The 26021-nt window shown below is 49.9% G+C and overlaps 1 protein-coding gene and 1 long non-coding RNA gene across 2 annotated transcripts in view; one reads left to right on the forward strand and one right to left on the reverse strand.

Annotated features, from left to right (window-relative positions):
• The first annotated feature begins 11467 nt into the window (after window positions 1-11467).
• ID3 (inhibitor of DNA binding 3, HLH protein) lies at window positions 11468-13385 on the forward strand. Its single transcript, XM_023219688.1, has 3 exons — window positions 11468-12180; window positions 12290-12374; window positions 12894-13385. Exons 1-2 carry the CDS (start codon window positions 11881-11883, stop codon window positions 12347-12349), a joined length of 360 nt encoding a protein of 119 aa, XP_023075456.1. The 5' UTR covers window positions 11468-11880; the 3' UTR covers window positions 12350-12374; window positions 12894-13385.
• Window positions 13386-17218: 3833 nt separating this feature from the next.
• Window positions 17219-26021, reverse strand: part of LOC111547486 — a 16143-nt gene continuing 7340 nt past the window's right edge. Inside the window, exon 3 of the long non-coding RNA XR_002733153.1 lies at window positions 17219-17783. This is a non-coding gene — a long non-coding RNA (uncharacterized LOC111547486). The remainder of the gene's footprint in view (window positions 17784-26021) is intronic.

The following is a 26021-nucleotide window of genomic DNA, read 5'->3' on the forward strand; positions in this document are numbered from 1 at the left end:
CCAACACAAAGTGTTTAGCATAGCGCCTGGTCATAGTAAATCCTCAGTAAATGATAGTTAGCACCAACAGGTTTCAATAGAAACAGGAAGTTACAGTACCCAGAGAACAGCTGCCTTCTTCCCTATTCTGAATAAAGTGGATCTCATAACCACAGTCACTCTGAAGAAAGTAACCAAATTCTTTTTTTTCCCTGGAAGTATGCTTACATTATTTATACTCTTTAGCCTGGCATTCGAAGCTCTCCAGATACCGCACCTCCATCTACTTCTGCAATCCTGGCCTGCACCTCTCCACCTCCTCACTCCTGCCCATTCAAGTGATCTGCACCTGAGCAGCTTTGTTCATACCATTCTCTGCCCCCTTCCCTCCAGTCTTTCTCCTGCCCTGTCTTCATGTACCAAAATCTCATCTGGGCTGGGCATGGTGGCTCATGCCTGTAATTCCTTTGGGAGGCTGAGGTGGTAGGACTGCTTGAGGCGAAGAGTTTGAGACCAGCCTGGGCAACATAGCAAGACCTCATCTCTACACAATTTTTTAAAAAAATTAACCAGGTGTGGTGGCACACATCTGGAGTCGCAGAGTTTTCCAATTGGTAGCCACTAGCTATGTGTGACCACAGAGCATTTGAAATGTATCTAGTTCAAACTGAGATGTGCTGAATTATAGACACCAGATTTTGATGACGAAGTATAAAAAATAATGTAGGAACAATAGTTTTTCTGTGTTCATTACATGTTGAAATAATGTTTTGGGCCGGGCGCGGTGGCTCAAGCCTGTAATCCCAGCACTTTGGGAGGCCAAGACGGGAGGATCACGAGGTTAGGAGATCGAGACCATCCCGGCTAACATGGTGAAACCCCGTCTCTACTAAAAAATACAAAAAACTAGCCGGGCTAGGTGGCAGGCCCCTGTAGTCCCAGCTACTAGGGAGGCTGAGGCAGGAGAACAGCATAAACCCGGGAGGTGGAGCTTGCAGTGAGCTGAGATCCGGCCACTGCACTCCAGCCTGGGTGACAGAGTGAGACTCCGTCTCAAAAAAAAAAAAAAAGAAATAATGTTTTGAATATATTGGATTAGGTAAATATTACTGAAATTAATTTTAAGGCCAGATACAGTGGCTCACACCTGTAATCCTGACACTTTGAGAGGCTAAAGTGGGAGGATAGCTTGAGTCCAGAAGTTCAAGACCAGCCTGGGCAACATAGTGAGAACCTGTCTCTACAAATAATTTAAAAATTAGCCAGGCTTGGTGGCATGCATCTGTGGTCCCAGTTACTCAGGAGGCTGAGGAGGGAGGATTGCTTGAACCCAGGACATCGAGGCTGCAGTTTGAACATGATCACACCACTGCACTCTAGCCTAGGCAACAGAGCAAGACTCTATCTCAAAAAAAAAAAAAAAAAAAAAAATTAATTTCACTGTCCTTGCTTTTTAAAATATAGTTGGAAAATTTTAAATTACATTTGTGGCTTGCATTATTTTTCTATTGGACAGCAATGGTATAAAGCATCAACATCCTGTTATTGAGCACCTACTTCTTAAATTTTTGTATCTGTTATCTGATATAATACCACAATTCTGTGGGGGTGGATATCATGAATATTTCTTTTTTCCAGATAAGAAAACTGAGGGAGGGTGTGACCTCCCCAAGGTCGTAGCTGGACAATGGCAGAGTCAGGATTCAAACCCAAGCTATCTGACTGCAAAGCCTGTGCTCTTCTTCCACGGGATTTTGCTGCACAGACTACTAAAAAAACACCAAGAGCTTTTGGGGTCTGTCTGGGGTGTCTTTAGCTGGAATTGGGGTATCTCTGTTTGAGAATCTGTCTAGGGTATCTTTGGCTGGGGTGTCTTTGTTCTTCGAATTAGACCAGCTCTGCATGGTAATGAAGCATGCTAATCAGAAATCCTGACTGAATGCTTGTCTTTCATAAACACAAAATATGAAAGCAGATTCATTAATATAAGCAACACATTTGGAACAAATCAGATCAGGCTGAGTTCCCCACTGTACCACGCTGTCTTCACATGGAAGGCCTCCTTCCTCAGCCACCTGGAAGCCCTTTGTCTTGAACCAGCCCCCTTCCTCCCACTAGCTTGTCCCAAGGACTAGAGAGGAGGGGGCCAGGAGACCCAACCCATTTCCCATCAGGGTCCCAAGGCCACCATCCGGTCCTGGGCCAGGAATTCCTTTCAGAGACTGAATTATACCGGGCCAAAAATAATTCCAAACCCTTGGAGGCTTCCACGAGTCCCCCATCCCTGCTCCATCCTGGTCTAGCTGGCCAGGCCTCCCCACAGCTCCTCCCTGGGTCTTCCTGGGCTCCCCAGACTTCCTTGCCCAGCGCCCACCTGCACTCACACGTGTGTGGCGGGAGAGGAACATTTAAACAAACTGCCCACACCCTGGCTTGCTCTTCCCAGCCCTTCCAGATGGGCAGGAGAAAGGGCGACAGCGACGGTGCTAAATCCACCATCCCTCAGACCCAACCCAGGAAAGCCACCAAGAAATAGCAAGAGACACAGAAACAAAGAGGCACAGAGTGTGTTCCAGACAAAGAGAAAAAAAAGAATGTATAGATCAAGATAAAGACCCGGGGAGGGAGACAAGGAGAACAGACCTGAGCAAAAGACAGAGAGAAAGAGGTGGAGGACGAGAAAAGGGGACTCGCGAAAAGGAGAGTTGGAAGGGAAAGCGGGAAGAAGGTAGGGAAATTAGAATGTGAGGAAATTGACTAGGGGAGGAAAAGCAGGGCGCGATGGGAGACCCGGGCGCGCGGGAGACGCTCAGCGGGAGGGAGGCGGCGTGCAGGGCGCGGGCGGCGTGGGGCGTGGGGACGCCGGAGCCGCGGGGGTCCGGGAGGTCCCGGGGGTCCCAGCGGGGGAGGTGCGGGCCCTCCTCCCTACGCCTGGCCCCGCCGCGGCGGTCCGAGCAGCCACATTCCCCCGGGTTTCCCACACACTCGCTATCAAAGAGTCCCCAAAGCCCCAGCTTTTCCCGCGCCCCTCCCCCGCCAGTGGCTGGAGAAGCTATTTTTCACCCCCTCCTGGTCTTTAATCTGTTGTGGGGAAAGAAAGCGGCTTTTGTTGGACGAGGGGCTGCGCGGGGGGGCGGGGAGGGGGTGCCGCCGATTGTGTGTCCCGCAGCTGCGCGCCCTGGATCGCCGGGGGAGGGGGCCGCCGGGCGCGGGGCGCGGGCGGGGCGGGTCGGGGTGGGGCCGCAAGGGCGCGGGCAGGGAGGGCCGCGGAAGGTCGGGCAGGGCCAGAGAGGGGGCAGCCAGGGCGCGGGGTGCACGAGGGGAGGGTCGCGGTGGCGGTGGGTGAGAGAGTGGAGGAAAAGGCCACCCGGGCGCTCGAGCCCATTGTCCTCTTGGTCCTGTTCTGCGCCTGGCCAGGAGATTGGGTGAAGATGGACATACATTGAAGCACGCGCATAGACAGCCGCACACCCAAGGAAGATCCTACACTAGACCCGGGGACACATCGCACACAACAGGCTGAAACACCCAGGGAGGAAGACACATGCGCTTACCCCACGCACAGCCCTCAAGGAGAGCCCCACACCCAGACAAGGGGGGACAGCACATTCTCGGGAGGAATACACTCAGAAACTGAGGCCGGGCGCGGTGGTTCACGCCTGTGATCCCCGCACTTTGGGAGGCTGAGGCGGGCGGATCACTTGAGGTCAGGAGTTTGAGACCAGCCTGGCCAACATGGCGAAACACCGTCTTTACAAAAAATACAAAAATTAGCTGGGCGTGGTGGCGCACGCCTGTAATCCCAGCTACTCAGGAGGCTGAGGTAGGAGAATTCCTTGAATCCGAAAGTTGGAGGCTGCACTGAGCCAATATTGCGCCACTGCACTCCAGCCTGGGCAGCAGAGTGGGACTTCGTATCAAAAAAGAAAGAAAGAAAGAAACTGATACACACATACACACATTGCCTGACACCATAAAGTTCTGTGAAACAAAATCCATGTCAAATACATGTTTTCTTCTTCCATCCCTTTTGTTTGTTTGTTTTGTTTTGAGACGAAGTCACTCTGTCACCCAGGCTGGAGTGCAGTGGCATGATCTCAGCTCACTGCAACCTCCGCTGCCCGGGTTCAAGTGATTCTCCTGCCTCAGTCTCCTGAGTAGCTAGAATTACAGGCATGAGCCACCACATCCAGTGAACTTCTGTATTTCTAGTAGAGATGGGGTTTCACCATGTTGGCCAGGCTGGTCTCGAACTCCTGATCTTAGATGATCTGCCTACCTCAGCCTCCCAAAGTGCTAGGATTACAGGCGTGAGCCACCATGCCCAGCCCCTAGTTTCTTATTAAGACAGTTCCCACTCTCCAGCATTTGATTCCTTTCTCCCTCCAATTGGTGGCTCGTGCTGCAAACCATAAACTCTGGACCCTGTTCTGCCCCCCAGTTGCTGTGTGATCTTAGACAAGTCACTTCACCTCTCTGAGCCTCAACTGATATGAGGATTGAGGGAGATAATACATGTAAAATGTCTGGTTCATGACTGGCACTCTGCAAAAGATCCTACTAAGGCTGCTGAAGCTTGGGCCACTTGATTACACTCAGGGATAGCTGTGGCCAGCAGGAGGCTCTCTCTGAGCTGCAGCCCCTGCCTCTACTTTCTGGCACCCCTGCATCTCTAGCTCACTGCGGAGCTCTGGCTGGGTTAGGGGCAGGGAAGCCCTTTCCTCTCAGAGAGGGTCAGCTCTGTCCCCAGGCCACATCCCTCCCTTCCCAACCTGTCTACTCTCTCAGCCATTGGAACTACTGCTGAGACCTAGGCCAACACATTTGGGCATGGTGAATATTGCTTTTCAAGGCCTTTTTTGGGCTTCATCTTTTCTTACCTTGGACTCCATCATTCTAAGGCCTTTCCTGAACCCCCATTAGTGGGGTCCCAAATCCAACCATCAGCATCTGTCTACAGCAAAGAACATTATGCCTGGGAGTCATAGAATCAGAGTCATCCAGCACAGCCTGCATTTGAGTCTCAAATCCCTCCTCTAAGTTGTCTTCCAAAAGCAATTAATGGGGTGGAACTTAATTCAGTACACCTTTACTAAGTACCTACTCGATGCCAGGCACTGTGAAGGATACTGACTCCAGGGAGACAAATAAGACTTGATTACGAAGCAGGCGAGCTGTGTGTCCCATAAGGTGGTAGGGAGTGTTCAATGAAACTGTGAATGAAATTGCTTGAAAGTAGTGAAACTCTGCATTGTAAGAGTTCATAATTCTTTTGCTGTTTGTTAAGTCTGAGTTAAATTCCTACATAACCTACTGATGCTCTCCAAAGTCTAGAAGTTTCAAACTTTCCCTTTAACAGAGAAATGAGGCAAAGGCTGTCTCTGTCCTCATTAGCCTAGAAGTGCAAGGATGGGCCGGGCATGGTGGCTCAAGCCTGTAATCCCAGCACTTTGGGAGGCTGAGACGGGCAGATCACGAGGTCAGGAGATCGAGACCATCCTGACTAACACAGTGAAACCCCGTCTCTACTAAAAAATACAAAAAACTAGCCGGGCGAGGTGGCAGGCACCTGTAGTCCCAGCTACTCGGGAGGCTGAGCCAGGAGAATGGCGTGAACCCAGGAGGCAGAGCTTGCAGTGAGCTGAGATCTGGCCACTCCACTCCAGCCTGGGTGACAGAGCGAGACTCCGTCTCAAAAAAAAAAAAAAAGAAGTGCAAGGATGAGGGAACCGGTCCTTTTGTTTCTGGACGCTGTGAGCAGCTTGAATATCTCTTTGTGTGTATCAATGTTTGAGCCATAGGCCTGGGTTCAAATCCTGATTGTTTTCTCCTTTTCCCTCTCAGCTGTGTGGACAAATGTCTTTGAACTTCAGTTTTTTGTGTTTTGTTTTGTTTTGAGATGGAGTCTCGCTCAGTTGCCCAGGCTGGAGTGCAGTGGCACGATCTCGGCTTGCTGCAACCTCCGCCTCCTGGGTTCAAGGAATTCTCCTGCCTCAGCCTCCTGAGTAGCTGGGATTACAGGCACCCGCCACCACACCCGGCTAATTTTTGTATTTTTAGTAGAGATGGAGTTTCATCATGTTGGCCAGGCTAGTCCCGAACTCCTGACCTCAGGTGATCCACCCACCTCAGCCTCCCAAAGTGCTGAGATTACAGATGTGAGCCACCATGCCCAGCTGAATTTCAGTATTTTTGTGGAGAAAATTATCATGATAATACCTACCCCCCAAAAACTCTAGGGACAATTATTAAAATAGAATTTATGAAACCTTGAACACATGACAGTCCCTCAGAAAATAAATTTCCTTCCTGCTTCCCTGTGGGTGCTCAGCCTCAATCCCAGATGGTCTGTGGGCATTCTATAGTTACTGCCTACCTACTGAAGTAAGGGGTAAATTAATTTCAGGGTGGTGTGGCTGATTGAAGCTAGGCTGACTTTGGGTTAGAAGAGAGAGCTCAACTCTAAAGCTGACTCCTAAAAACAGGAGTAGTTACTTTAAGAATAATCTGACTGGGCACAGTGGCTCTCACCTGAAATCTCAGCACTTTGGGAGGCCAAGGCTGGTGGATCACTTTTCAGGAATTTGAGACCAGCCTGGAGTTAGCCTGGGAGTGGTGGCTTGTGCCTGTAATCCCAGCTACTCTGGAGGATGAGGCAGGAGAATAGCTTAGAACCCAGGAGGCGGAGATTGCAGTGAGTGGAGATTGTGCCATTGCACTCCAGCCTGGGCAACAGAGTGAGACTCTGTCTGAAAAAAAAAAAGAATAAACATCTCCTAAAACATAGTATGGACAGGAGGAAGGTCTTTGAGGGAGGAAAAGCTTTAGATTTCCAACAAATTCCAATGCTTTCTGAGTCTCTCTGCATAGAAAGCAATGTTTTCCCCTAGTACCCCAATACTTCAGTGTCTGTCTCCCTACCTAATGGATCTGCCTTTACTTTTCCCTATCTGGTAGAATAAAACCCTCTCAGGCCCAAGCTACCTTCCCAGGAGTTCCTTTGTGAGGGCAGAAGGAAAAGCATAGGTGCAGGAGGATACAGGCTTTGGGAGACGGGCAGACCTGGGTGCAAATCTTGGACCTGCCACTTATCTAGCTATGTGACCTTGGGCAAGCACATTCACCTTTCTGAGCCACTGTCTCTTTGTCTATAAAAGGGATCAATGGGAAAATGTGTGAGAAGGCAAGCAAGACTTGGCAAACAGAACTCAATGAATGATGATGGTGGTGGTGGCCCTGAGTGCTTCTGAGCTAGAAAGTAGCCCATCCTGGAGGCCTTTGAAATCCCCACCCCTGTAAGGACTCATGCCTTAGATCCTGATGCTCCTCACATTCCTGACAACAGCCTCAGCAGGAACCATCCAACTCACCTGGTACCACCTATCCCACTCAACAGGGGCTACATCACATTATAGCAGATAAAAATAACTAATTGGTCCCCACACCATTTTCTATCCCTTGTCCCCTTTGACTCTCCCAGCTGTGAGGTAGATGGATGGTATTTTCCTCCTAATTTAACAGAAGAGACAGCTGAGGCAGAGTGAAGGTAGTAGTAGTCTGGGCAAGGATTGAGCCTGGTCTTGATTCTGAATCCCTGTGCTTTCCTTGTATCACCTGAATCTCAAGCAGTACTTTGGGCTCCAGACTCTCTGAGGGGAGGAGAAGGAGAAGGGATGCTCTATGTGTGTGACTGCAAAGTCCTCACTACACCTTCTAGGCACTTATGAGCAAGGAGGTACATATTATGAAATGTGGCATTTGGGAATGTTCTGAGACCACAGCAGACCATCCTAATGCTATTAAGAGTTAGGGGGACAGGCAGGGCGCGGTGGCTCACACCTGTAATCCCAGCACTTTGGGAGACGGAGTCGGGTAGATCATGAGGTCAGGAGTTCGAGACCAGCCTGACCAATATGGTGAAACCCTGTCTCTACTAAAAATACAAAAATTAGCCGGGTGTGGTAGCTTGCGCCTGTAGTCCCAGCTACACGGGAGACTGAGGCAGAAGAATCGTTTGAACCCAGGAGGTGGAGGTTGCAGTGAGCTGAGATCACGCCACTGCACTCCATCCTGCACAACAGAGTGAGACTCCGCCTCAAAAACAAGAAAAAGAAAAAAAAGAGAAGGCAGAGTGGACAGAGAGTCAAATGAGAGGAGGTCTTGGTTCTGGCCACAGGCCAGCTACTGACATCCCAAGTAAACTTGAGCAAGTTTCCGAGGTCCCCGTGATGCCCATGTCTAGAACATAAATCGGAAAAAGATGATCGATCAATAGATAGATAATAAATACAGGCTCAGTTTAGACAAAAAGACATGTGCAATCCTTGCCATCATTACTTTGATTTTGAAATCAACAATTCAGGGATCCCACTACCAGCACTTAAAAATTTTTAAAAGACAAAACAGTATAACTTAAAGAGTTCTGCCAACTCTTCAAAAACAAAAAAAAAAAAAATCAGAGAGCACAACATTGAATTTTTTTTTTTTTTTTTAATTTTGGCAGAGGAAGATTCAGTTCCTGGAAATGCTTACAAAATGATTCCTGACACTGGGAGGAGATAGTTAGAAAAAAGAAGAAAAAAATTATACACATATAGAGATAAAGGAAGAAAGTGGAAAGAAAGGGAATAGACAAAAGAAAGAAATAACTAGAAGAGAAAGAAAAAAAAAAGACTTTAAAGGGCCCCAATTGAAGGAACATTATCAAATTCTCAGCATCTGCAATTCACAAGCCGCTCGCGGTTGGGGCGGTGCAGACCCCGCCCCTTTCTCGGGTGTCCCGCGCTCATTGGTGGGGGAGACAGTCGCCGGCCGGTGACTGCCCGAGGAAAGGTTGCCTGGGACACGCATCCCTGTGTGAACGCATGACGTCCCACCCTGGCGCCAGGCTGTCTGGGGCTGAGTCTTAGATCAACACAGCTGTGGGACCGGGACCCACAGCTGGGCAAAGGAGCGGATTCCTCAACAAAAAATAGGATTGTGAGAAAAGTTCTGAAACAAAAACAGCGCAGACAAAAGCCTTAATGACATCCTTTCATAAAAATAAAAAATGCAAGAGGGGGGAAAAAGCTGGTAAAAGGAGCAGAACTGGGAACAGAAAGTTCAGAGGCATTTGGAATAAGAGGCTGAGGCCCCACCACCGCTAAACAAGTTGCAGAAGGCCTGAGCTAGCCTGTCCAGTGTGCTGTGGGGAAAAAGAAGTCTCTTCGGTTTAAACTCTATTCAGGGTTCCTAACCATAACCTGCTTCTTTCAGAATTAGAATCTTCGGCTAGAGAGGACCCTTAAAGGTCACTTGCTTCCTCCCAGCCTCTTCCTACCCACTATCTTTTTTCTTTCTTTCTTTTTTTTTTTTTTTTTAAGAGAAAATGAAGCCCAGGAAGGGAGGAAATTCGTCCAAGGGCACACTGCAAATTATTGGCATGCACAGAACAGAATTTTGCTTGCTAATCCCACGGCATCCTTCTGCCTTATGTCACACAGCCCATGGGCATTTCAGCCTGGAAGCATCCTGGGAAATAATAAATGCGAAAGTGCTTTAGAAACCTAAACCACTATACAAGCCTGAGGCATCAGCTATAGTAGTGGAGGAAGGAAAAGAAGGGAGGAGAACCTGGGTACACTGAGCACCTTCCACACAGCTGGCCCATGCTGGGCCCCCCAGGCGGTAAAGAGACTTAAGATCAGATGGAGTGAGCACATCAGGTGCTTTGCAGAGAAAAAGCATTCAATAATTTTCAAATGAATGAACGAGCAGACCCAATTAGTTCCATTTTATAGATGGGAAAATAGAAGCACCCAGGGATAATTTAGCCGAAGTTCACACAATTAGTTTAGAAGAAGAAGAATGGACATTTGCACAGAAATCTGCCTGGCCCATGATTTTTCTAGAACCCCCTGGACTTGACCATTTTGTCACAGAAGTCTGCAAGATAGGAAAAGAAGGATCTTCTCTTTGGTTATTCAGGAGTTCCTACAGCCACTATTTTGCCTTTCCTGATCAAATAGCTGGCACTCGACTGCTGTAGCATATAAAGACTGACTTGCCCACTCACAGGTTTTCTTCCTCTTTTCTTATACTAAAGAGCCTGTCCTTGAAAAAAACATTCCAGGAAGAAATCTTTCTTGGGCCACAGAGCCCTGTGGTTTGATGGAAAAGAATGAGGCTTCAAGACTGGCTCTGCTATTACTTGTAGTGTAACATTGGATGTGTCTTAAATGCCCTCCTTGGGTCCCTCAGCATCCTTCACCTACCTATCCAAATTTCACACAGTCTTGGACTTCTGCAGTTGGAAAGGATTTAAAATAATCACTTAGCACCATCTTCTACTTTACTCACAAGGCAATTAAAGCCAGGGTACCTGGGCTTTTTCAAGATTACATGACAAATTATTGTCAGGGTAGCACGATGAACCCAGGGCTCTCAATTCCCAGTGCCCTTTTTAACTGTTTTGATACTCTCTTTGGCTCTGAGCTCCCCTTGTCCTGTTAATCAGTGCCACACACTATTGAACTCTTGTTTTCTGTGTTAATCTTCTCTCCCCAAATTGTGGGGTGCTTGAAAGCAGGAGCCACTGTTTTATGTGGAGGGACTCCATATATATTCACCAATGGTTCATTAGGAAAGTAACTATGGGGGGAATCCCACTGGGTCATTTCCAAGATGGAAAGCAGCATCTTGGAAGTGCAGGTTCCCAAATGTCTAAGGAGGTGACAAGAAGACACGCAAAGAAAGAATACTGAGCACAGTGTCCTGTTGCAATACAGGACTTAGTTTGCTGGCCCTCTGGTTCCTTTCCTGGTCTTTCAGATGGAGCTGGAGCTACTTCGGCAGGGCTAAGAATAATCAAGTCCAGGTGGCCTGCCCTTCCATAGGAGAAAGGGACAGACAATAGAGCAATGAAATTACCATTGTTTTCCGCACAGAGGTGTGTGGAAAGTAAGGAGAGGGGAAGTTAACAAATTTGCTGACCCAATGGGGGGCTCTTAAAAAGGTTTATATAGGAATTGTCCCATCTGTGCCTCCACATTTAAAACCTTGTCCAAAAGTCTAATTGAACTCACAAAGCACAACTGTGCATATATTTGGTTCGTTATGGAGTTCACAGGGCAGAGGGTCCAGGCTCCTTTTTTCCCCATGCAAAAAGCATGGGCTCAGGCTTTCTTCTTTTTCTCTGTTGCTCAAATAAATAGTGTTCTTTGCTCAAACCCCCTTTCCCTCCTCCTCCTGCAATCTCAGCGCCCAGCGCAAATCTGTTTTCTTCATTGTAACCTCAGCTTCACCGCAATTAATTTTTTTTCCCTCTGGTCACAAGATAATTCCTGACGCCAGTGAGTCTGGAGGTCAGACGAACAGCAAATTGGGGAACAAGGCGGCACTAATTCCTTACAAGTTTCCCTTGAAAAATCTTTTGCTTAAAAAAAAGGGAGGGGGGAGCTTCTTTGCTGTTCAGGGATTTATGACCTCGGAGGAGCTGTGGGTTCGAACCAGTGTTGGGCTAAAGGCGGACTGGCAGGGGGCAGGGAAGCTCAAAGATCTGGGGCGCTGCCAGGAAAAAGCAAATTCTTGAAGTTAATGGTTTTGAGTGATTTTTAAATCCTTGCTGGCGAAGAGGCCCGCCTCGCCCCAGCATCAGCGCTTCCTCATTCTTTGAATCCGCGGCTCCGCGGTCTTCGGCGTCAGACCAGCCGGAGGAAGCCTGTTTGCAATTTAAGCGGGCTGTGAACGCCCAGGGTCGGCAGGGGCGGAGCCGAGGCAGGCCGTTTTGAATAAAGGGGCGTGCCTTCGAGGCGGGCTCTATAAGTGCCCGCGGCGGCGAGCGTGTGCGCATTGCAAGCTGCTGTGACGGGATTTCTTTGGGTTTCTTCCCCTTTTGGGCACGTCTGGCCTCACTCCCCAGCAATGAAAGCGCTGAGCCCGGTGCGCGGCTGCTACGAGGCAGTGTGTTGCCTGTCTGAACGCAGTCTGGCCATCGCCCGGGGACGAGGCAAGGGCCCGGCAGCCGAGGAGCCGCTGAGCCTGCTGGACGACATGAACCACTGCTACTCCCGCCTGCGGGAACTGGTACCTGGAGTCCCGAGAGGCACTCAGCTTAGCCAGGTGGAAATCCTACAGCGCGTCATCGACTACATCCTCGACCTGCAGGTGGTCCTGGCCGAGCCAGTCCCAGAACCCCCGGACGGCCCTCATCTCCCCATCCAGGTAAGCCTGGAAGCCGGAGCAGGGCTGAACACCCAGGCAAGGATGCTGCCAGCCCCTTGGAGCTCCAGATTGCCTTGTGTAACTCTTCCCTCTTTTCCTCTTTTATCAGACAGCCGAACTCGCTCCGGAACTTGTAATCTCCAACGACAAAAGGAGCTTCTGCCACTGACCCGGCCGTGTCCTGACACCTCCAGGTGAGTATCTCCTTCCTGGGAGACGGAGGTTTAAACGGCAACTCCTGGAGTTGGCAGACCTTTTTAAAGATTGCCACTCCCTCGGTTTAGGGAAACCGAGGCCAGAGAGGGACAAGTGACTTGCCCATGGTAGCATTAAATGAATGGCAGAGTCAGTTTCCATGTGATGTGCATTTCAGCCTTAAATGCGTGTCGCCCCTGCCCTCATGCTGTGGCCGAGGGTCTGGGAAAGTAGACGCGGGTCCGACTAAATAAAAGTCTCTGTTCGGAGTTGTATAGGGAGCTGTGTTTTCGGCAGCCCCCTCCCAGCTAGTGTCAGTTCCAAGTGGGAGGGGTAGTGCAAGCTCCGCCTGTGGTCTTTGGCGCCAACTGGGTGGGGGCAGCGTGGGGCGCGGAGTTATCAGCTGGAGGTAGAGACCAAGTTTCCTCCCTGGCGCCGACCAGTCTGCGGACGGCCCCCGCCTCGGCGCGCTCGGCGGAAACTGACTGCTCCTTGGTCTTCTTTCCTCCCCCGCCCAGAACGCAGGTGCTGGCGCCCGTTCGGCCTGGGACCCCGGGAACCTCTCCTGCCGGAAGCCGGACGGCATGGATGGGACCTAACTGCGCCCTGCCCACTTCACCAAACCCCTTCCTGGAGGCTGAACCTGGTGCTCTGGAGCGAAGGACTGTGAACTTGTGTGGCCTGAAGAGCCAGAGCTAGCTCTGGCCACCAGCTGGGCGACGTCACCCCGCCCTTGCCCCACCCCCAAGTTTTAAGGACTGTCTTTTCAGAGCTTGGAGGTGTGGAAGGAGTGGCTGCTCTCCAAACTATACCAAGGCGGCGGCAGAGCTGGTCTTCTGGTCTCCTTGGAGAAAGGTTCTGTTGCCCTGATTTATGAACTCTATAATAGAGTATATAGGTTTTTGTACCTTTTTTACAGGAAGGTGACTTTCTGTAACAATGCGATGTATATTAAACTTTTTATAAAAGTTAACATTTTGCATAATAAACGATTTTTAAACACTTGTGTATATGATGACACCCGTCTCCACTAAGTACTAATGATGCTTTCTCTCACATGGCTGCATTTAGGGAGCTTTGGGAATGTGAACTTGCTTACTCCCATGAGAGAAGAGATGAAAAACTGCCCAGCTGAGAGAGGATGGGGTGGGGAGAGAAGGGTTCATGATGGGAGTCCCATGTCCATTGAGTGATGGGTGCAGAGAAAAGATCTGGACTCTGCCCTGTTATTTCCTGGATGAAAGGAAACCAGAGAGACTGGTGCAAGCTCGCCCAGCAAGTTGGGGGCTCAGGCAAGTTGAGAACTGAGTTTTCATGTCCCTTGAGATCTAGCGGTAGCTTTCCTCTTTATTGTCACTATAAACTATGTCTTTCTAGCAGGGGATGTGGTAAGAGTAGAGCCTCAAGTTTGCCTCACCTGGTGCCCAGAAGTGGTGGTGGTTGATAGACCAATTCCAGAAATGAATAAACTGATAACTGGGCCTGGTTTCATTTCCTTTTTGCTCTCTGGGCTGGCTGGCTTGTGGGCTTCCAAAATTGGAAAAAAGAAGAGAGGAGGTCTCTTCTGAAAAGGATAAGAAAGATTTGGATGCTGATTGGGAAGTACTGATACTAATCCCTTCTCTAACACTAGGTGGTTGTAGAGTCTGACCCTGAACAAGGAATGTGAGGCAGAGACTCCACAGTCCTCATTTCTGCTGGTATTTCTACACCACCTCCATTGGGAACCTATTCTGTAAGCATCCCTGTCCCTATTTCAGAAATGGGGAAAGGGAACTTCTGTGGGTAACGCTTCTGAACTAGGTTTTCACAGCCCTTGAGAGGCAGAGATGGGAGTTGAGCTGTAACTTCAGTGACTCCACTGTGGTGAACAGGAGTAGGGCTGGGGACTGGCCATTCCTTGAGGCCAGGCCTGGAAGTGGGGCAGAGAGCAAGATCCCAACCCATGCCTTCCCCCACACCCCTGGTGGCTCCCCAGGTGGGCTTCACCAGGTGCCTGGCCTTACTGGAGATTCCTGTTTATGGTATGATCTCATCTGTGTGTTGGTCCCTGGCATGAATTACTTCAATATTTCATAACAAACAGGTCACGTCATCACCTTCAGTGCCTTAACCCTGGTGAGCTTTCTGGAGTGAACAGGGGCATGGGGGAGGAGGAGAACCTCTGCCATTGCCAACCAATCTCTCAGCCTGATCAGTGGTTCTTTACCTGTTTTGTGTCCTGGTCACTCTGATCTGATGAATACTCTTCAAAAAATACATACACAGCGCAGAGCAATAGCAGACTTCAGTCCTCATGTGAGAAACCCTTGCAGCAAACCAAGTACAAAGCCTGGGTTGGGTCTATCTTGGATTTTTAGGTGTGCTGTGCTGGCTTTAGAGATGGCCATACAAGGGCACAAATCCCTGCTGTGTCACCTCCTAGCTGTATAACCTCAGGCTAGGGACTTTGCCTCTCTTGAGCCCCAGTTTCTGCATCTGTAAAGGAAGCTGATTCTTTTTTTTTTTTTTTTTTTTTTTGAGACGGAGTCTTGCTGTGTTGCCCAGGCTGGAGTGCAGTGGCCAGATCTCAGCTCACTGCAAGCTCTGCCTCCCGGGTTTACGCCATTCTCCTGCCTCAGCCTCCCGAGTAGCTGTGACTACAGGCGCCCGCCACCTTGCCCGGCTAGTTTTTTGTATTTTTTAGTAGAGACGGGGTTTCACCGTGTTAGCCAGGATGGTCTCGATCTCCTGACCTCGTGATCCGCCCGTCTGGGCCTCCCAAAGTGCTGGGATTACAGGCTTGAGCCACTGCGCCCGGCGGAAGCTGATTCTAAGGCAGCGGTTCTGAGGTGCTAGGCCCCACATTACACCATGAACTGCAGTAGAGCCAGGCATTGAGCTCAATGTCTTACACCCTTTTCTGCCACAGCACGTTGCCTCCTGCTTGCTCGGAAGTTTCGGTACCATGGAAGGCTAAAAAGGGCTGCGGTGGTCATCTGCCGAGTGACCTTGAGCAAGCACTCCCCCTCTCTGAGCCATTCTCCTCCTGCTCGCTGCTGCCTTCCAGGACAGAAGATAATGGTGGGAAAGTTCTTTGAAATGCATCACACACCTACGAGGTATTATTAAGCTAATTCCAAGGAAATTGCCTGTCAGGACTCCCAGGACTGAGCTGTTCAGGTGGCCAGGACAAAAGATAGACCAGCATGCCAATCCATTAGTCATTAGAGAGTGAGAGCCATTTGGCCCTAGGTCAGAAAACTCCCAGAGAGGATAGTAGTGTCTTCTGTCATAATCACCTATGGAAGTGCCTGCCAGGTTCCAGACTATTTTATCTTCATTTTTGTTCTAATCTTCACAAACCACCATGATGAGTATCATTCCTGGTTTATAGAAAAAAGACTCAGAAAGGCTGAATAACTTGATCCAGGTCACACAGCAAGGAAGTGGCAGAGCAGGGTTTAGGAACCCCAGCTTCCTCTAGCTTCAAAGCTCATGTTCTTGCCTTCACTTCAGATTGGCTCTTTTCCCTCGCCATTCCCAGAGACTGGCATATGCTTGGTCCCCAGGGAGTGCTTGTCCCAGGGAGTGCTTGTGGAATGAAAGACCTAGGACGACTCCTCATCTGTGAAAGGGGGATGTCGGTACCTCCCTTCCAGGTGTGTTGTTCGGATAAACCATGAGGCGCATAAAGTATCCACGAGGCTTCCTGAACTACAAGATTCACTGCTGAATGTCTTGTGCAAATTGTCGCATGCGATCAGATTCAGAGCTGATCGCATCGGCTGTGAAATACATTTGGGAGGTGTCTTTGTTTCGTAAATAAACTAGCTCAGAACCCGCGAAGTAACTTGCCGGTGGCCACACGGCTTCTAAGTAACAAAACCAAGATTCAAATTCATGCCTGTGACACCAGAAATGGTGTCCTTTCCAGAAAGCCAGTTATAGCTCTCTCGCTTTGGACGCGCAGGACAACCTTCAATTATCTGTCTTCCCAGCCTCATCGCCCCTCGTGGCCACCATTCTTCCCCACGCCCCAGGCTAAACCTGAAAACCTCCTGCCGCGGTCTTTCCCACAGCGCTGCTTCCAAGGGCTCTCCTCTGCCCACTCCCGGACCTCCCCGGAGACAGCCGCTCCCCACCAGCGGCTCTGCGGCGCCCAGGCTGGGGCAGAGCCTCTGCCCACGTGGCCCGGAGCCCGGCGGGGCGGAGCCGAGCCGGCCCCGCCTCCGCCCTGCCCCGCCCCTCCCGGCGGCCCCCACCCCCGCGGGCCCTGGGGGCCGCTCGCAGGTGTTCGCTGGCGCCCGGATGTCTGAGCTCTGGCTCCGCTCTGGCTCCGGCTCCCTCCGCAGCCTGCGGGCGGGGCTCGCAGCCCATCCGGAGCCTCGCGGCGCCCCCGCCGCTCTGCCAGCAGCGCGGCCTCCCGGTTCCCAGCCTCCCGGCCTGGGGGGCCCCCCACCCAGCGGAGTCGCTGACCCCACTGCTCTCCCGCTGCCCCCAGCTGCGCTTGGGCCGCTGCAGCCTCGGCACACCCCCACCCGCTTCCTGCCCCAGCCTCGAGGCCGCCCTGGATCGCACCCGGTTCCTTCCTTCCTTCGTTCTTTCAGGCAACTCGCATTCCTCGAGCGCCTGCGACGTGCCCTGCACAGGGCCTTCCCGGCCTTCCGAGTGTGGCCCCAGGCCCGCTGGGCTCCTCCGGGAAGCCTGTGCCCTTTCGAGTCTCCTTCCCCACCTCCGCCCCTCTGTTCCGCGAGGTGCTGCGCTCAGAGTCGAGCAATTTAATTGTTCTCTGATTAGTTCTCCTGTTAGGGGTCAGTGGCAAGGTCACGGAGTCTTTTTGTGACTGAGATCAGGGGTCAGAGCGTGGCAGGATTTGGGGTTTCGCCAGCCTGGGGCAGGCTTTAGAGATAAATGTGGGTAGTCAGGTTGTGGGGGTCCGTCTGTAGGCAGTGTCAGAGGCCAAGGTTAGTGCGTCCGTCTTTGGGTAGGGTCGGTGGGCAGTCGGGATCAGGGTAGTGAGACACCTTGAGACCAGGACTTGCGGGTTGTCTTTAACAAACCAGATAAGGAGGGAGGAGTTACCTGAAGTCCCTTGAACTCATATATTCACCTCCTGCCGTGCCTGGGGGATGATCATAGGTGCCCCCGGCACCCCCTCGCCACCCCCCACAACCTCCACTTTCTCAGCTGTGGAGCTGTCCTTCCATTGGGGGACGCCTCCTCTCCTCACTGCCACCCTGCTTCTACTTTGTGCCCGATGCTGCAGGCAGAAACTCTCACTGGGCCAGTCTTGTCAAAGGGAGCCTGGGCTTAGGGTGGCCAGGGTAGGGAGGCGGTAGGCTTCCTGGGGACCCCTACCCTGGATCCACCCAGGAAAGCAGATGTTCTTCCTTCGCTGTCTGAGTCATTTGTTATGAGTCTGAAACCTGTCAGGGATGGAAGGAAGGGCCGTTAGACGTCACAAATGTAGCCCAAAGAGGAGCAGGAGCCTGCTCAGGGATACAGCAAGTTAGTGTTCAGGTCGGGTTTGGAACAGCAGCCGCTCACTTTACTATCCAAGGCTCTTTTCATGATGCTCTCCCTACCCTGAGTAGGGGTTGCTTTTCCCACTTTAGAGATGGGGCAGCAGAGGCCTGGGGAGGCGAAGAGACTGCCTCTTAGCTTGAGGATCTGCAAAAATGAAGTCGGGGACGGGTGACTTCCCAAAGCATTCTCTCTTGTCATTGCCCACCTAACCCCCTCCCTGCCACCCTGGTTAGGAGCAAATGGAACAAGGGTGGCCAAGCGTCGAGTTGGAAGGCGGGGAGGGAGAGAACCCTGTAAGAACTGCTGGGGAAAAGCTTAGCTGGGCTCTTATGGAAACATATGGAACTCATTACCGGGAGTTGGAGGTGGTCGCTGGCCAGCTGGCAATTGGTCCGTTTGGGGCTAAAAATGTGCCTTGTGTGGCAATGAGAGTACCCAAGGCACGGTAGACTCCCGCAAATAACCTGCTCACTCACTGATCCAAGGTATTCCTGAATCTTGTTTTGTTTCCTATGCCTGTGCCATTTCTTTTTTTCTTTTTTTTTTAACGGAGTCTAATACTGTTGCCCAGGCTGGAGTGCAGTGGCGCGATCTCAGCTCACTGCAAGCCCTGCCTCCAGGGTTCACGCCATTCTCCTGCCTCAGCCTCCCGAGTAGCTGGGACTACAGGCGCCTGCCATCATGCCTGGCTATTTTTTTTTTTTTTTTTTTTGTATTTTTAGTAGAGACGGGGTTTCAGCGTGTTAGCCAAGATGGTCTCCATCTCCTGACCTCATGATCTGCTGGCCTCGGCCTCCCAAAGTACTGGGATTATAGGCGTGAGCCACCGCGCCTGGCCTCCTATGCCTATGCCATTTCTAGCATCAAAAAAAGGGTTTCAAGGCCGGGCGCGGTGGTTTACACCTGTAATCCCAGCACTTTGGGAGGCCAAGGGGGGCACATCACCTGAGGTCAGGAGTTCAAGATGAGCCTAGCCAACATGATGAAACCTCATCTCTACTAAAAATACAAAAATTAGCTGGGCATGGTGGCATGTGCCTGTAATCCCAGCTACTCGGAAGTCTGAAGCAGGAGAATCCCTTGAACCCAGGAGGCAGAGGTTACAGTGAGCCGAGATTGTGCCACTGCACTCCAGTCTGGGCAACAGAGTGAGATTCCATCTCCAAAAAAAGGGGGGTTTCAAGACATGCCACTGTAGGTTATGCAGGGAAGAGATGAGAGATTGAGGACCATTAGAACAGACAACCGTATTGCTCCATTCCCCACCCCACACCCACCCTGACTCTCTTCATCAGGGCCAGGGGCCACCTGGTCTTATAATGGGTCCATATCCACTGTTGATGATCCCAGCTTCCACTGAGGGTTCATCCAGGTAGGCCCCAAGGGGCCTAGATGTTAATCCCTGTCAATCACATTTTCCACTGCAGGTTCAACTCCATATACAAAGAGAGTGGCAAGAAAGTGTTTCAAAAGAGGCCATTCACTAGTGGGCAGCATTTTATAGTCTATGTGGTAACATGGACTGGTTGGGGGGTGCTTCCATTTCACCCACCTCAGGGCTTATAGGTGTTAGGGGACCTGCTAAAGGTCACCCTGGAGTAACTGTCAGAGCCACAGTCTCCAGGATGGCCTCCTTACCCAGTGCTTTGGATGTCTGCAGCTGTTTTGAAACTTTGTGCAAACCGATGGGTACTGCAGAATTGGCCTCTTTCAGCCACAGCAGTAATTCTGTTACTTTCTCTCTGTGAGTCTGGGAAACATACAGACACTGGTTGAAACCTCAGCTTTGTCATTTACCAGCTGTGCTCTCACAGGTAAGATTTTTGTTTTTTGTTTTTTGTTTTTGAGACAGGGTGTCAATCTGTTCCCCATGCAGGAGTGCAGTGGCATGATCACTGCTCTTACTGCAGCCTTGACCTCCCGGGCTCAAGTGATCTTTCCACCTCAGCCTCCTTAGTAGCTGGGACTACAGATGTGTGCCAGCATGCCTGGCTAATTTTTTTTTTTTTTTTTTGTATGTTGTCTAGGCTGGTCTGGAACTCCTGGGCTCAAGCGATCCTCCCACATTGGCTTCCCAAAGTGCTGGGATTACAGGTCTGAAGCACCGAGCCGGGTCATAGGTAAGTTATATATCCTCTCTGAGCCTCACATGGTTGAATTGATGATTAAATTAGATGACATATGTAAAGCATCTGTACTTGGTAGGCTCCAGATGACTCCCACCACAGAGTTTGCTGGGCTTGGTGTCAGATTCCTACCCTTATTCCTTCTTCATCTTTCCAGGGTGGCAATGTGGTTGGCATAACACTGCCAGTCACAGCACCCCAGGACTTCTGTCCAGCATTGGCCCTCTATATGTAGAGCAGAGCCCTTTCACTCAGCCTGGCAGCATCTGATCAGCGTCGCAGCCCAGTGGCTTGAGGAATAAATATAAACAGTGCAGGGACTAAAAGCAGAGCTCTGGTCCTGCACCTCCACTCCCAAGCTCTAGCTACCCTGTACACGCTCCTTCCTCTCTCTGAGCCTCAGTCTCCTTCTTGTAATACTGTGAGAACCCTGTCCAGAGTTGTGTGTGGATTTACTGAATGTAAAGCACCTAAAAGCCTACCAGGACGTGGCAGGCACTCAAGAAGCATTACTAGACTCATTTGACACATGGAGAAACTGAGTCCCAGAGTGGGAAAGTGACTCAGGCAAAGATTCCCTCACAGAACTGGGGATAAAAATTCAGATCTTCAGGCCGGGCGCGGTGGCTCAAGCCTGTAATCCCAGCACTTTGGGAGGCCGAGACGGGCGGATCACGAGGTCAGGAGATCGAGACCATCCTGGCTAACACGGTGAAACCCCGTCTCTACTAAAAATACAAAAACTAGCCGGGCGAGGTGGCGGGAGCCTGTAGTCCCAGCTACTCCGGAGGCTGAGGCAGGAGAATGGCATAAACCCGGGAGGCAGAGCTTGCAGTGAGCTGAGATCCGGCCACTGCACTCCAGCCCGGGCGACAGAGCGAGACTCCGCCTCAAAAAAAAAAAAAAAAAAAAAAAAAAAAAAAAAAAATTCAGATCTTCAAGCTCCCAGACAGTGCCTAATTACTACTTTATCATTGTTGGAATTTGTAATTATTTCATGACAAGTGTGCTTTTGGCTGCTGAAGGGGACAGCGTTTCAGAGGTTGTTAGCCTCGCCCGGCTCAGCCTGACCCGGAACCAGCTCACTCATGAAACTACCCTCTCTTGAAGAGAACAGGAGTTGTGGGGAGGAAGAACGTGACCCAGAGGCCAGAGAACCTGGAGGCCAGGGTTGGTGTAACTGTAGGTAAGAGCAGTACCTTCGTGATCAGCCAGACCTGCATTCAAATCCTTCTCTGCCACCTCTTAGCTGTGTGACCAGCTACATGACACCACCTCCCTGAGCCTCAGGTTTTCAAAATCTGTAAACTTTCAGTGGTACCTCTCCCATAGGGCTGTTGTAGCAATTAAATAAGATAACAGAGGTAGAGTACCTGCTCCCAACTGGCAGCCCTTATAATTTCACGAAGAGGAAGCAAAAGAGAAGTCAGCTACTTTTTTTTTTTTTTTTGAGACGGAGTCTTGCTCTGTCTCCCAGGCTGGAGTGCAGTGGCACGATCTTGGCTCACTGCAAGCTCTGCCTCCCAGGTTCACACCATTCTCCTGCCTCAGCCTCCCGAGTAGCTGGGACTACAGGCGTCCACCACCATACCCGGCTAATTTTTTGTTTTTTTAGTATAGAAGGGGTTTCACCGTGTTAGCCAGGATGGTCTCGATCTCCTGAACTCGTGATCTACCTGCCTCGGCCTCCCAGAGTGCTGGGATTACAGGTGTGAGCCACCACGCCCAGCCTTTTTTTTTGTTTTTGGTTTTGTTTTGAGACAGAGTCTTGCTCTGTCACCCATGCTGGAGTGCGGTAGTGCAATCTTGGCTCGCTGCAACCTCTGCCTTCCGGATTCAAGCGATTCTTATGCTTCAGCCTCCTGAATAGTTGGGATTACAGGCAGACACCATCATGCCAGGCTAATTTTTGTATTTTTAGTAGAGATGGAGTTTCACCATGTTGGCCAGGCTAGTCTTGAACTCCTGACCTCAAGTGATCCACCCGCCTCGGCCTCCCAAAGTGCTGGGATTACAGGCGTGAGCCACCGTGCCTGGCTGGAGCCAGCTACTTCTTATCCTCATCCTTGTGTATAAATCTTGTTGTAAACTTTCAAACAATTTTTTGTTTTATTTTTATTTTTTACATTTGAGACAGGGTGTCTCTCTGTCATCCAGGCTGGAATGCAGTGGCGTGATCACAACTCACTGCAACCTCAGCCTTCCAGGCTCAGGCTCAAGTGATCCTCCCACGTCAGCCTCCCAACTTGCTGGGACTACAGGTACCCATCTTCACACCCAGCTAATTTTTTTTTTTTTTTTTTTTTTTTTGAGACGGAGTCTCGCTCTTTCGCCCAGGCTCAAGTACAGTGGCGCAATCTCGGCTCGCTGCAAGCTCTGCCTCTCGGGTTCACGCCATTCTCCTGCCTCAGCCTACCCAGCACCTGGGACTACAGGCGCCTGCCACCATGCCCGGCTAATTTTTTGTATTTTTAGTAGAGATGGGGTTTCACTGTGTTAGCCAGGATGGTCTTGATTTCCTGACCTCGTGATCCACCCGCCTTGGCCTCCCAAAGTGCTGGGATTACAGGCGTGAGCCACCGTGCCTGGCCACACCCGGCTAATTTTTGTATTTTTAATGGAGACAAGGTTTTGCCATATTGCCCAGCCTGGTCTCAAATTCCTGGGCTGAAGCGATCCACTTGCCTTGGTCTCCCAAAGTGCTAGGATTACAGGTATGAACCACCTCGCCTGTACTTGTAAACTTTTTTTTTTTTTTTTGAGACGGTGTCTTGCTCTGTCACCCAGGCTGAAGTGCAGTGGCGTAATCTTGGCTTACTGCAACCCCACCTCCCAGGTTCAAGTGATTCTCCTGCCTTAGCCTCCCGAGTAGCTGGAATTACAGGCGCCCATCACCATGACCGGCTAATTTTTTGTATTTTTACCAGAGATGGTGTTTTGTATTTTTAGTAGAGACAGGGTTTCTCCATGTTGGCTAGGCTGGTCTTGAACTCCTGATCTCAAGTAATCCACCCACCTTGATCTCCCAAAAGTGCTGGGATTACAGGCGTGAGCCACTGCGCCTGGCCCTTGTTACAAACTTTTAATTAAACAAACAATGGATAGTAGAGACATTTTAAGATTTGTCTAATGAAATGCTTTGTGTTCCCATGCTCTTCCGCCTACTAGCTGTGTCAACTTGGACAAGTGACTTAACTTCTCTTCTCAGTGTCTGCTAACGGTCCCTACACAGATGGTTGTTGTGAGGCTTAGTTACCATACAAAATTCTTAGATTAGTGCCTGGCACATAATAAGAACCACAGCCCCCAAATGCTAGTTGTCATTCATTATCTTAGCATATCATGTGAAGCTTGTGTTCTTTTACATTCTATAGCCATCTGTATTTTCACATAAAATTGTGTCGTCTCTCTCTCTTTTATTTTTATTTTTTGAGTAAAATGGACATTTCAGAAAGATGTACCAGATTTTTATCACATGGCTTTGTGAGACACGGCACCCAGCCAACTTCACACACAGTCACACATATGCATGCATGAGCACACATGCATGCAGACACACACACTTTGACAAGGCATGCTACGCCGGGCTGCTTCTCAAATGAGCTGAAACAAGTCCTGTTGCCCTGAAGAACTGCCTGTCCCCTCTCCGCCCACTCATCACGCTCTGTGGAGTGAGACAGGAAAGGGTGATTGGCTCACAGTGGCAGCATAGCCCTTGGCAAACCTCTTGGCAAACATGACTTGGGAGAAAGGCCTGGCTCCAGCTTTTATCCCAAGTGTCAGAGCCTCTGTCCCAGCCCTGACTCGATGCCCTCCTTTGCTGTGCAACCCTGGCCATGTACCTTCACTTCTCTGAACCTCAGCTTTGTCTTTTGTGAAAGAGAGCTAACTGTTGCTATCTCTCGGGGTTATGAGGACTTGACAGACACATGGAAAATGCCTGGCATGTCGCTGTTGCTCCATAAATGAGATCTTTCAAAAGTCTGGCTCCTTTTTTAGCTCAGTAAAAGCTATCTTTTATAGTCTTTAATAAAATGGGGCTGGCCGGGTGTGGTGGCTCATGCCTGTAATCCCAGCACTTTGGGAGGCCGAGGCGGGTGGATCACGAGGTCAGGAGATGAAGACCATCCTGGCTAACACGCTGAAAACCCGTCTCTACTAAAAAAATACAAAAAAATTAGCCGGGCATGGTGGCGGGCTCTTGTAGTCCCAGCTACTCGGGAGGCTGAAGCAGGAGAATGGCGTGAACCCAGGAGGCAGAGCTTGCAGTGAGCTGAGATCGCACCACTGCACTCCAGCCTGGGCGACAGCTCGAGACTCTGTCTCAAAAAAATGAATAAATAAATAAGTAAAAATAATAAATAAAAATGGGGCTATGGTCTATGTGCCTTACATAATTAATAGACTTTATTGCTTTTTGATGTATCTGTTAATCCAATAAAGGTGTTTGTCTCCTAACACTATTTTATTTCATATTTTCATATTTTACACTGTCTGGGTAAGTCAATGGAGCCCACTAAACCTCAGTTTCCTTATTTCTAAAACGAGAAAGAAAAAACTTTCCTTAAAAGGTTGTTTGGAGAATTTAATGAGATGGTATATGTGTGTCCAGGAAGTAAGAGATCAGTTTTTTTGCAGCCCCTTTTCTCTCACTAAGCTGAATTTCTCAAAGACAGAAGGGAGTTATTATTATTATTATTATTATTATTTTGAGACAGGGTCTCGCTCTGTCATCTAGGCTGGAGTGCAGTGGCACCATCTCGGCTCACTGCAACCTCCACCCCCAGGGCTCAGTGGATCCTCTCATGTCAGCCTCCAGAGTAGCTGGGACTATAGGGAGAGAGTTTTATTGACCTCTGTATCCCCATCATTGAATATGTAGTAATACATTTAATAATAGCATTGACAGTGACAACAACTTTCATTTACTGAACACTTACTGTGTTCGAGGCTCTGTGCCAAGTGCCTTTTTGTTTTTTTTTTTTTGAGACGGAGTCTTGCTCTGTCGCCCAGGCTGGAGTGTAGTGGCATGATCTTGGCTCACTGCAACCTCCGCCTCCCGGGTTCACACCATTCTCCTGCTTCAGCCTCCCCAGCAGCTGGGACTACAGGCGTATGCTGCCACACCCAGCTAATTTTTTGTATTTTTTTTTTTTTAGTAGAGATGGGGTTTCACCTTGTGTAGCCAGGATGGTCTCGATCTTCTGACCTTGTGATCCGCCCACCTCGGCTTCCCAAAGTGCTGAGATCACAGGCGTGGGCCACTGCGCCCGGCTAAGTGCCTCTTAATAGAAGGACAAGTAATAGACGTGTAAACGATTTGATTTTCTCTGCTGATGATTTAAACATGAAGGAATTGTTTTACCTTTCCCTTGGGGAAGTTTTGTATTCCATACTGGAGACAAAGTTTATTCTTGGGCCATGTACATTGTTTCGTCAAATCAGTTGGATAAAAATTAGAGCAATCTGTAGTTTACTTACCTATAAAATGGGGCTTATGATTAACTTGACTCATGTAAAGGTGTCCCATAAATGGGACATAACCGACAATGGTTTTTGCTTACTCCTTCCTTTCCTCCCCATGTACACACACCCTTCCTTGGGGAGAAGGCAGTGACTAGGAAAGATTTGAAACTGAGTGGCAGAGAGCTGAGTCCCTTCACCCCTCTGGGATTCTGTTTCTCCTTGGCATAGCGTGAGAGATTTTTCTGGAATAATTTCCTGATTCTGAGACTCTCCAAGGCCTAGCTTAAGTCCTGCCTCCTTCAGAAAAATCTCCCTTAATCGCCACAGCACCAGAGTCTACTTACACAAATACCACATGCCCCTGTGATCACATGTTGCATATTCCAACTGTATTTAAGTCCTAGAGAGGCCGGGCGCGGTGGCTCAAGCCTGTAATCCCAGCACTTTGGGAGGCCGAGACGGGCGGATCACGAGGTCAGGAGATCGAGACCATCCTGGCTAACACAGTGAAACCCCGTCTCTACTAAAAAATACAAAAAACTAGCC

The sequence above is a fragment of the Piliocolobus tephrosceles genome, chromosome 1 (genome assembly GCF_002776525.5).
Source record: "Piliocolobus tephrosceles isolate RC106 chromosome 1, ASM277652v3, whole genome shotgun sequence".
NCBI lineage: Eukaryota > Metazoa > Chordata > Mammalia > Primates > Cercopithecidae > Piliocolobus > Piliocolobus tephrosceles.